The 12,696-nt window shown below is 36.4% G+C and overlaps 1 protein-coding gene across 1 annotated transcript; it reads right to left on the bottom strand.

Moving 5' to 3' along the window:
• Window positions 1-8,814: 8,814 nt before the first annotated feature.
• LOC131144306 (cytochrome b561 domain-containing protein At4g18260) lies at window positions 8,815-12,484 on the bottom strand. Its single transcript, XM_058092863.1, has 4 exons — window positions 11,906-12,484; window positions 11,569-11,730; window positions 10,441-10,589; window positions 8,815-9,676 (listed from the first exon to the last, which is right to left on the bottom strand). Exons 1-4 carry the CDS (start codon window positions 12,056-12,058, stop codon window positions 9,313-9,315), a joined length of 828 nt encoding a protein of 275 aa, XP_057948846.1. The 5' UTR covers window positions 12,059-12,484; the 3' UTR covers window positions 8,815-9,312.
• Between the last annotated feature and the right edge of the window lie 212 nt (window positions 12,485-12,696).

The following is a 12,696-nucleotide window of genomic DNA, read 5'->3' as shown; positions in this document are numbered from 1 at the left end:
TACCTAAAGTGTTGTATATTTTCATCTTGGCTTGGTTGTTTGCTTTCAAATTGTGGTTGATTGGTTTGGTTGATTGATTACTTGAATGATTAAATGTTTGTGTGGTTGTGGATTAATTAAAAAAAAAAATTTTTTTGCTGAATGTTTGAAGAATCAACAAGTTAAGAATTCCTAAAAAGATTGAAAAGAAAATTTTTAAAACCCAATTCACCCCCCCCCCCTCTTAGGACTACACCTTTGTTTTCAACCGCCCTTGCTAGTAGAGGGGGTAGGAGATGGATAGTCAATGTGGCTTTCAGTGTAGAGTTGTAGAAGTCCACCTGATAGTCCAGATTAGGGTATGGTGGTCCCATCGTACTTACAGACATTTTTGACGTGGTAGTGGTCGGCCAGCCATTGTTGGGTCCCGCCTTCGTGCTGCACAACCCATCATGGGGGTAATACATGACATCAGGTAGCTATTCATCCTAAGTAAATTTCAGAATTACTAGTTATATCAGATGATTTTATGGACAGTTAAATATAGTGTGATTTAGTAAAACTATGAAACTGTATGTTTACTCAGTTATGATATTACGAGTGTTTTCAAGCATGTGACCTGTACTGTATATTTATTATAGCACGCAAATATTTATGTTGTCACACAACTGTATTTAGTTTATTTCCCTTACTGAGAGGTGTCTAACCCCAGCTTAAACCATTTTAGGGAACCTAGAAAGACAGGCGAACCGAGCCCGCCGTTGAGGCAGTTTTTACTACTCTACTAGGAGGGTGAGTTTTGAACTAGGATCAGTTGGTTTTTGGTATTAGATCCTAATTTTATCTTTTGGTGATTTTGAGGATTGTATATTTATACAGTATATGGTGGAATGTAGGTAACTCTGGTATATTGTATTTTATGGTTAGGTGGATGAAATTTATGTTTACTGTTGCTTAGGTTTCTGCTGTGTATGACAGGTGTGTCCTCGTTAACCGCAGGTTCGAGTTGACTTTGTTATGTTATGAGTTAATGATGATTAATATGCTTGAGTATGTAGTAAATGAGGTAGGTCGTTACATCATGCCTTATGAGCTCAATCACCAGTGGCAAGACATCGCTTTATCCGCTGCCACTCGTCATCATCTCTGGCGACCTTCTAGCAATTTTCCAGCCACCATCCGCCGCCACTTCTGGCGGAGCTCTGGAAAAGTTGGTTTTCTTTGACTAGTTTTTCGTGCTCATTCCATCGACACCCTCATTTTGCTCTAAATCAGTCAGCATTATCATTTTTTTTTCTATTATGGCTTCTTTTAAATGATGTTGCTCGCCCTATAGAGATTGTTTTGAATGACTCCAACTACAATGCTTGGGCCTAAAAAATGTCATTTTTTCTGATTGGTCAAAGATTATGGCATTTTGTCACTGGAACAAAACAAAAACCCACAAAAATTGACAAGAAATCCACAAAGGAGTTTGATGAGGCTCTTGATGAATGGGAAAGTACTCACTGTAAGATCCTTTCTTGGTTTATTAATACATTCGTTCCTTCCAATTATAGTCTACTTCCTAAGTTTTGGAATGCCATACTTGCTTGGGATTTTTTGGCAAAACAATACAGTTGTGGTAGTGATGCTGCTCTCGAGTTTCAGTAGGAAATTAGGTTTTCCCAAATGCGTAAGGTGTAACGCCCCGGACCCGCCACATGGGGCCCGGAGTGTTATGAGACTGAAACGCGTCTCTGATACCATTCACGCAGCAAAAATAATAAAATAACCTCGAACATATCAGAGTTCTATATTTATACATCAGCAAACTCATATCATACAACCACGTTCTCCATATTACAAAATCTGGATGAAATATAATAAAGCATAAAAACTAAAACATAATCATTCGAGTACTACTCACAAAACTACCCCGCCCTGGAGCTATCTAAGCTCGATCACCTGGATAACCTGAAAAGATTAGAATATTGACGGGGTGAGACACCTTTTAGTAAGGAAGAAATAGTTTATTACAGTGTGTGGCTGAAGTGTTTAATATATAATTAAAATATCCATCCAAATACATTCATGATCCATAAGCAACCTAAAATATCATGCTCATAATCACAACATGGTCAACGTCCTTGTCATCCAATCACATGCCCACAATTATAAATATTTTACTGATAATTCTCGAGAATAGGGAATTCTACCCGCTCATACAAGTTGATTCTCTCTGCTTTAGTGCTAACACTAGGGCACTCACCTTTCTCAGTATGCCTTCGAGTTATGTATCCAGGTAAAGTCACCGAGAATAGGGAAGGTCACCCGCCCATACAAGTGGCTTCCCTCTACTCTGGTATCTACAAATAATTACCAGAGTACTCACCTTCCTTAGCAAGCCCTCGGGTGGAGTAATTTACTTTACCATAAGTACTTAATTAATTAAAGTCACACACAACCAACCATATTTGCTTCACAAAACTCCACACATGTACACATATCAAAATCAATCCATCCAATCACTCAAATTATACGGTCCACACAGGACTAATCAAACCACACAACACATATGTACACACATGACTAGTCCACATAGGACAAACCGATTAAACAACATATACGTCCACACAGGACTAATCAAACCACACAGGTTACAAAGCAAACACTCCGTTCATGGTATATAAGTAAACAACCTCCTCATACCACTGTCAATATTTACCTCCCAATATAAATGTCCATATAACAACCTCCTCATATCACTGCCAACGTTATATGACGGTTATACTAGGTACGATATGATAACCTCCTTATACCACTGCCAATGCTATATCGTAATTTACATGAACCATAACACAAGTCCACAACAAACTAATCATTTAACACAACCATAGTACTACCACAACATACACAACAACAGTATCTGCAATTAACCAGTAAAATCAACCAAGCAGAAATCACAACCAACCAATATTCACAACTCAATGATTCATCATTTCACAATGCTCACAATCATTTAATTAACACAAATGGTTTCAATCACACGATTTTTCCCAATATATATATATATATATATACAACCAGTATTTTCAATACCAGCATGTTTCAGAATGTTATACCTAAATATGTAGAATTTATACCCGAAACTAGTCGTTTAAAATTATTAAAAGCTATTATAAAATATTTCCCCTTACCTACTCCTCAAGATTCAGCTTAAAATTAACAAAACGAGACCCTATAATCCAAAATTTTCAAATTCCTAAAATCTTAGTAAAACACCCTTATAATACTTCCTAGGCTCCAAATAACAATATTTCTTAAGGAAACTCCAAAATAACTCACTTATCCTGGTTTTGCGATGTTTCCCAAACTTCTTAAATTGAAGATCCACTCTGCCTATATTGCAGAGAATCTTCCCAGGAGTCTCGTGATAGCTTTCGATCCTCAAATTGAGCAAAATCAGGCCTGGAATCGAAAAGAGAAGGTAGTAAGGCCAAAATTTTAGAGAGAGAGAGAGAGTACATGCAGAAAATTTTGTGCAGAATGAAAGAATACAATATTTATAGGTAGGGGTTCGTGGACGAGACACGTGGACTCGTCGACGTGTCCTAGTACACAGTTCGGCGAAACAACAAACTCGTCAATGAATTTCAGTCATGTGAAAGCCCCTCTCGGTAATTCCTCGTCGACAAGACTTGTGCCCTCATCAATGAGCCAAGACATAACGCTCGTCGACGATTATGCGCTGTCACCTTTTAAAAATTTCTTTTTCCTTCCTTTCTATCCTTCTTATTATTTTAAATAGTTTAAAATTTTCTAGGTCATTACATGAGGAACCTGGACAGTCTATTGCCAAGTTTCATGCTCAGGTTAGTAGCATTTGGGATCAACTTTCTCAAGGTGACCCTGCTTTTTTTGATGAGCGGTTGATTAAGTTTTTTGCTGCATATCGAGATTGTCGTCAGTTTATATTTTTTATGATGCATATCCAAGATGAATTTGAGAATACTAGAGCATCTTTTTCACACAGATCTCCTCTTCCTACACTTGAGATTGCTCTTACGGAACTAATTTCTAAGGAGACACGATAACAAACTCGTTAGGTTCATTTTACCAATATGGTCTTGGCTACTACTTCGTCTAGCTCATCTACTCCGGCTACTCTTGCTGCAGCTGTTGCTTCTTCTAAACTGCACCGTTTCAAAGGCCAATGCCACTATTGTAAGAAAGAAGACCACCGTATTTCCAATTGTCCTAAGAAGAAGGCTAAGGATGCTAGGGATGCTCTTAAGGCTAAGGCATCTTACTCTTCCAAGCCTGTTGCTGCTGTCTTCACCAGTTCCTTAGCTTTTGATTCATCTTTTGCACCTTTTGTCGTCTCTTTCTTGCAGCTAACCTTTAGGCAATTATCACCTAGGTTCTATCATGTACTTCTACTGCCTCATCAGTCTCCATAGGTAACTCTACATCTTGGTTTATTGATTCTACCTTTATTTTAGATGGATGTCAAGAATGCCTTCTTACATGGTGATTTGGATGAGGGGTTATATATGCAGCCTCCTCCAGGGTATCCTCATCCTCCTTGCAAGGTTTTTCATCTTCGACGTGCATTATATGGGCTTAAGCAAGCTCCCCGTGCTTGGTTTGCCAAGTTCAGCTCCACTGTTGCATAACTTGGGTTTGCTTCTAGCCCCTATGATTCAGCTATTTTTACTTGTCACATTGATACCAACATCACTATTCTACTACTTTGTGTTGATTATATGATCATTACTGGTGATGATACTTCTGGTATTCATGAGGTTAAGCATTTTCTGTGTTAGCAGTTTGAGATGAAAGACCTCGATTCTCTTAGCTACTTCCTCGGCTTAGAGGTATCCCCTACCTCTGATGACTACTCTTTAACCCAAGCCAAATATTCTTTTGATCTTCTCACATGTTTTGGTCTCACAGATTGTAAGATAGCTGATAGTCCACTGGAGCCCAACATCAAACTTCGTCCTACTTATGGGGAGCTCCTTCCCGATGCCACTAGTTACCTAAAGTTTCTTGGGAGCTTAATTTATCTTACTATAGCTAGACCAGGCATTACTTATGCAGTGCACCTTGTTAGCCAGTTTATGTCAGCTCCTCGTTCTGTTCACTATGCAGTTGTTCTTCGCATTTTACGACATGTGAAGGGAACATTATTTCATAGGCTTCATTTTTCCCCTCACTCATCTTTCACGTTGTAGGTTTATTCTGATGCTGATTGGGCAGGGGACCCTACTGATTGCCGGTCTACCATTGGTTTCCTTTTTCTACTTAGTGACTCTCTTATCTCTCCGCAGAGCAAAAAGCAGACTATTGTTGCTCGCTCTAGCATCGAGGATGACTATCAAACCCTTACTGATACTACTTCGAATATTCTTTGGCTTTGTTGGCTTCTCCAAGATATGGGTGTTCCTTAGCCCTCGAGCACTCCGCTTTATTATGACAATCATATTGCTATCCAGATCGCTCATAACAGTGTCTTTCATGAATGCACCAAACACATCGAGATCGATTGTCATTTTGTGTGTCATCATCTTTAGGAGGGGATATTTCGTCTCTTGTCAGTTCCTTTGGCTGATTTGTTGGCTAATATCTTCACGAAGGCTTATCCACCTAGTCACCATCATGCTTTAGTTTGCAAACTCCAGTTCGCATCTTTGATACCACATTGAGTTTGAGGGGGGATGTTATCATATCTTAATAATTAAATTGATTAGCCAATCTCCATGATTTTATCAATCTCTATGATTTGAGTAATTAGAGCATGATTTGTGTAATTAGCATTAATGTCATTATTTAACTTTGTGAACTTGCCTCTTTCACCTGTAAAAGGATGACCCTTGTAAAGTTTTTGTTGACCCTATAGGTCATACTCTATTTTGATTATGACAAATACTCTAGTATTTAATGGTTTGATGAGTTTGTGTGCAGGACCAATCAAACGTATTATATGGTGCACGCACATGGATTTGTAGAAGACGAAGACTCTAAATGTGCATTCATTGTAATTTATATTTATCATATTTAGTATGTAATAGTAAATAGGAAATGGTATGAAATAATTAATGTTTTACTTGCGGTGTAGGATCGATAAGCTCATAACCATAGATGGACCTTGGTCGACCGACACCGGATTTTTTCGATATCTTCAAAAGGACCTAGAAATGAACTTGGGACACTCACACATGCATATATATATGAATGATCATTTGAATAGGGTAAATGTATAAGGGAGTTGGAACCGAAATGCACTTAAAATGCATGTTTAGTCGATCGTACCATCTAGTACAATTCCTCTTGGTCAACCGAACCGGGACTGGGTCAACAATTTGACCACGAGCCAGTCGACCGATTGCTAGTTCATTTACAGTCGGTCGACCGAACTCCCTTGGAGTCAACATATTGACCACCTGGTCGACCAAGCTCAAAATGTACTCCAACGCTCTGGTTGACCGAGGGTCCTCGGGAGATGCCTCAACTACCTGGTCAACCAAACTTCTCAGTTCAAAATGTCCAGGTCGACCGAACTGCGCAAGTTGGGAAAATCGCCTCTCCCAGTCGACCGACTCTGAAGTTCAAAATTGGCCCGATTGACCCCATATGAACTTCGGTCGACCGAGAGTGTTCTGATCGATCGGTGCTCTCGGGTTAGTCCAAATTTTTACCACGATTAACTATTTAAACGGGGTTAATTAGGGTTAAAATGATTTAAAACAAAATTAATAATATCCTATATGTCCTAATGGCTAAAATTCTTCCAACTTCTATAAATAGCCCATCATTTGCAAAGATTAAGGGGGATTAGCCATTTTGATTAGGAGAGATTTTCTGAAAATCCCAAAACCTATAATACTCATATCTAAGCCCCAACCACTCATACTTACCTTCTCTTATTACTCAAACTCTCTGTAAGTTGATTGAGTGCTTAACTAGAAAGGTTTGCTCTCCCATTCTGCTTAGATTAATTTTATTTTTACGAGAGCTAAATCTAAGTGTTCTTAGGGGACTTTGTTAATAAGTCTCTTCTAAGAAGACTTGTATAAAACTTCTGAGTATTGCATATTCATTGCAATATCTTAAGAAGTTTGTATTTGTTTTTGGATTCTAAAAACTTCTAAAACATTTTCAAATATCTATTGTGTCTTTATCTTGAAAAATATTTGAAGAGATATTTGTTTATGTGATAAAATCTTTGTTGCAATATTCATTGATATACATTACTAGAGCTTCATACGATTGAGAAAATCTACTGATTGAAATATACATATATATATATATATATATATATATTATTTGACTAATATCTTTGTTTGAGCACTTATTGAATATCCTGTGATACAAAGATCATACTGGTTTGCACTCTCACGCACTAATTATATCGATAGTAAATATATTTGGGAGTTGAAATACCTGACCACACTGAGCTTACATATTAAATCATTTTGTGGTGTTTGTAAATTGCGCGTAACTAGGTACATATCTGCTTTACTTGAAAGCATAATCACTGTACCATTTCATTTATTGAGCAAAATTGTTGTATTCCAGGTACGGGCCTGAAGAGGGAGACTAGCCCTTTGAAATAGTCCCGAATTGGCTTAGACCCGGTTAGGAAAGTTAGGTGCGCCATCCTGTTAAGGCGTGTTGGTTGTGTTCAGCCCCTTAATTGACCTAGTTAAGGTTGAGGTCAGCCTGTGGTAATTGACCTAGTTGTAATCGGTCCCGCTCCACCGTTTAAGTGAGCCTTTAGTGGAATTCTCGGGCTTGCGAGCTAGAGGTCCCCACGTAGGCACAATTGGCCGAATCCCGATAACATATCGTGTGCCTTGTTTATATTTTTGCACTTTATATTTACCACTATGTTATGGTGTAAATGATGTGCATGATTTAAATTTTCGCATATTATATTTATTGGCACATTTGGAACTGCATAGAAAGACCCTAAGTTGTATTAGACGGCTATCTCATTTAACCTAGGAGATAAAAGTTTAAAATTCCAATTTACCTCCCTTTTGGGAATACATCAATTCTAACAGTTTTATATATACAAGAATATAGAAGTTATTTATAACTCTTTCCTTCTTCTCTTAGTTTTAACACTTTTTTTTTCTTTCATTTGTCTTTCTTTTCTTCAAAAGGGCACACACACATGTAATTGTAGTGGCCGTTCCATGAGTGAGTGTTGGTAGGGGATGTTAGTCAATCACCTTCCTTTTGCACATATACACTTTCAGATCCAATCTCTAATTTTCGTAGTCTTAGGATTTTTTCTTATTTTATTTTCTCTTTTTAAAAAATAAGGTGGCGAATTTGTTATTTCAATCTTTTTGTGTTTTGCTCGTTTGTTCCCCCCAGCGCACCCCCCCCCCCCCAAAAAAAACTTCTTTAGCCTTCTTATTTGGGAATCACTAGGTGTTGTGGGGAAAAATTTTCCCTTGTCTACACTCTAGACGAAATTCAACTTCGACAATTTATTTGGTATCATTTTTATTTTTTGTTCTTATTTTTGTACAATGCAAAGAAAAAAAAATTACAAAAACATATTTGTCTATGTAGATTTTATGGTTTTCATTTACTTTTAGAACTTGATGTTTTCCAAAATACTCTAATATCCATAATTCACTTTTGTTTTGCATCCCTGATTTGCATATTATTGTGATACCTTGAATTGATCTAAGTGGAATTAAAATTCTTTGGTTTTCTCTAGATCTTCATGCAAAATGTTTCCACAAACAGCTCCCACTTATTCACTTTTCAAGAAATGAAACTGAAACCAACCTTACTTGAAATCTTCATATATAAAACTTCAAAAATAATTCCTTGCAATAAACCCTTGCAATCAAAGTAGCCTTATCCAATAAAATATTGGATGCTATATATGTATACATCACCAAACAACACAACACAATCAGGTACAATTGGAGCTTCACTCTTGCCAGAAAATAACTGTTCTTCTTACCAGACGTCAAAAAAAAAACAAAAAACTATTCTTCTAGCCAGCATGTATCCTCATCTCAAGCATTAATTTCTTTTAAATTAATACCAAAGCCTCTCTCTCTGTCTGAAATCTTTCCTACAAGGTTACACATATACTATTACGTACACTCAATATTTCAAAACCCAACTCCTAAATTAACATGACTGCTTTAACCCTGGTTTTTGATGCATGCACTCCAGTGAGTTTTCTAATGAAAAGCGAACCCTTTCACTCATGTGAAGTGCAAGCATCCAAAAGCAGAGAGAAGATGAGGATGCAAGGGGCAAAACAATAGATTAGAAAAGTTGATCGAAAAGAATCCCAATTAATTAACATGCACGTCATTTTAAATAATTCATGAGTGCGTTTCTTTTCTTGTGTGGCTCGGCCTGCAGCTGCAGCTGCAGCTTGATCGGGGTATGGCTTTGTGGATCGCCTCGACCGTCAGCTGCAGCTGCAGGTTCCTCATTAGTGCCCAGCACCACTCCTTGCTTCTGCATGTATTCCCATTTGTCTTGGAAGAGGTAGAGGAAGGCCAGGAAAGAGACCTCAGCTGAAAAAAGCAGAGTCCAAAGCCAAATTCCTTTTGATGTTTTGCGGTGGTAGGCCTTTAGACCTGTGTACACATTGATGATTCCAGCCAGAGATATCGTTGTTCCAAGTATCCAATGCATAAAGTACCAAACGCTTCTCCCTTTACTTCCCCTATGTACTCACATAGAGAATCAAGCAATCAAAATTTTAAACAAAAATAACAAAAAATATTATCTGTATAATCTAAATAAACACTATGAAACCTTTTTGACAGTTCAAAGAGGCCTTTTATGATACATGCCCCTCTCAATTAAGATGTGTATCATAATCCTTTTTAAAAAAGAAAAAAAAAAAAAAAAAAAAAGATTAAAGATTGTTCCATCTAAAAAAAAAAAATTAACGTGAGGTGCTACATATGCATCCTGAAAGTTTAATCAGTGTTTATTAAGCTGAAATAAAATGAAAAATTACGTAGAAAATTTGTAAAATTATAAAGATCGTGTGTGTGTGTGTGTGTCTATATATATATATATATATATATATATATATATATATATTATTGTTAGTATTATTAATGAAACAATTGGAAATTTAGTCCCAGAGGCAGAAATGTTTTGTCCTGTCAACTTAGATTCTTATGGGGATTTAATATTATTAAAGAGTAGGACATCACTGAAGATTATAAACATGGGAATCTTTCCTTTGGTTTTTTAAAAAATCTTTTAAAATAACCTAAACCAAATGTCCCCTCATAATAACATAAAATGGGGTTCTATTTTTTTTTTTTTGTTTTTAATATTTCTAAGAAACAAGTTTTTAATATTTCTAAGAAACAAAGTTAGGTAGTGTCTAAGAGGATGAATTTTGAATTTTAAATTTGAATTTAAATAAAATTTGATATAATTTAAGATAGCAGCTGAGCATTATATATATACCTATGACGCCTGCAAAAGGCGGTGAGGACTTGTACCCAAATGGCAAGATAAAGAGCAAGGCCTACTCTTTGGTGGCTGTTATCGAATGAATTCTCAAATTTCTTTATGGACAACACTGCTCCTGCCGTCGCCAGTCCCACCGCCACTACCTGCATCCTTCCATGCATGCATATTAAATTTTATACATGTGGAAAGTAATCAATACATAACATATCTCTCTCTCCACATATCCCCAACACACACATATATCTATCCATATATACTGCAAATCCACATGAAGGCATAGTACATTTGTACCAGAATCATAGCTATATTGTTTATTGATAAAGAACATTGATCAGTAAAGCAGGAATTTATTGGAAGATGAACCTAATGAAAAAACGCAAGAAGAAGATCATGCCTTGCACTATCCAAAAATTAATTGTGGGAACTTGATGAAAGCAATAGCAAGCGTACTAGCAGTTATAATAATTAATTGAAGATAATATTTTCTAAAATAACATAATCACCTCCTTTCCTTGTTGTACAAGCATTCATTAAATATTATATATTAATTAATTAGTCTTGTTTCCGTTAACCATTATCAACCAATGTGCTAGATTTCTTCGATCATTTTTTTAAAAAAAATAAAAAATTAAAAGGACATGCAGCATCATTATTAAAGTTAAAGTAGGATGTTACAATGGTGGAACAGAGATATGGGCTAAAAATGATTACATCTTGTGACTTTACTGGATCATTGATGTCCTCCTGTGAAAATTTAATTTTCCATTTATGATGTCATAATTCCCTATATATCATGCCTTCCTGCGCTAGTTTCTTTCTTTCTTTCTTTTCTTTTAAAAAATAAAATAAAATTCTTTTACAATAAATTGACTGGTTTCATTTGGAACATGCACCTAGCCATAATAGGTGTCTGGTTAGCTACTAATTAAATGTTGGTTTGATCTCATGATTAGTCAGCTTGTCTCAAATTAAAAGTTTGGAATTGAGAGCTTGTCTCAAATTAAACTTGCAATAATTAATGTTGGGCTACGTATATATATGTTAAAAAAAAATTAAATAACTTTCTAAAAATATAGAATATGAACAATTTTGAAGAGAAGATGGAGCATATTAATTAATTACCTGCAAGATGAGATGTGAATAGAAGAGAGCCTTCAGATTTCTCCCAGAGTCCACTTTATTGGACATTCTGATGGTGAGGATCCCAAGAGGCATTAAGAAGCCCATGGAAGCCCATAGCAGAACCCCATGAAGTGCAATATCCAATGTCATTTCACGACTTGGCTGTTCAAAATATATATTAACTAGTTGATTAATTAGCGTCTGATATATCTTCTACTCTTGGAACGTATTATCTCCAGAAGAAGTACATGAAAATTAAAGAAGAAGAAGAAGAAGAAGAAAAGCCGTTCAGAGACAGAGAGAGAGAGAGAAGAGGTTTGCAGAATGAGTTATGTACCTTGTAAATGTTACGGTTGATGCTATGGTGGCTGCTGGATTCCATGGTAAGTTCATGAGAAGAACGGCCAACGATTGGAAGAAGAAAAATAAAAATTAAAGATGCAAATTTGTTGGTGAATGAGGCCAGTTTCTGATGATGGAATATTAGCATTCTTCTGCACTCTCCAGTCTCCAATTAAGCAGATTAATTAATGATGTAAAGCAGCAGATCCAACAGCCTCCCTTCAACTACTGGCCGCCTGATCTTCCTCTGTTGATGTTTCAAAACTTAGCTATATATTGTTTGATAATGGTCGGCCCACGTGAAAAAGGAAAAATAAAAGACAATATGATCGTAGAGATTTTATGACGGCCAGTGAGCATATATATTCTATATATAATTAGTGTATTTGAAACACCAGGTCATAATGACTCTCTCTCTCTCTCTCTCTCTCTCTCTCTCTCTCTATGAACTTATATTCGTTTTTTTTTTTAAGAGAAAGATGAACTTATATTGTTATGGATCTTTTATAAGATAAGATCGACCCGCAGGTATGGATGGCAAATCAGAGCACTAGCGTTCGGGGAAACTGCACCAATCTCTCTTAGCTCGATATGTAAATATATAAAAGAGGAAAATGGAGGATACTTATTGTAGGCACGGCTACAGTCGCAAACTTTAATTAGTCATATACATGGATGTATGTAGTTTAAACTGTTGTACGTAGTGGCGGAAAGCTAGCTAGCTAGGATCAGATTGGGATCAAAATTTAATTATGGGCGGTGGAAATAATTATGTATAGTGAGCTG

Source organism: Malania oleifera, chromosome 12 (genome assembly GCF_029873635.1).
Source record: "Malania oleifera isolate guangnan ecotype guangnan chromosome 12, ASM2987363v1, whole genome shotgun sequence".
Classification (NCBI taxonomy): Eukaryota; Viridiplantae; Streptophyta; class Magnoliopsida; order Santalales; family Ximeniaceae; genus Malania; species Malania oleifera.
Note: the sequence above shows the minus strand (reverse complement) of the source record. Positions and strands in the feature narration are given on the sequence as shown.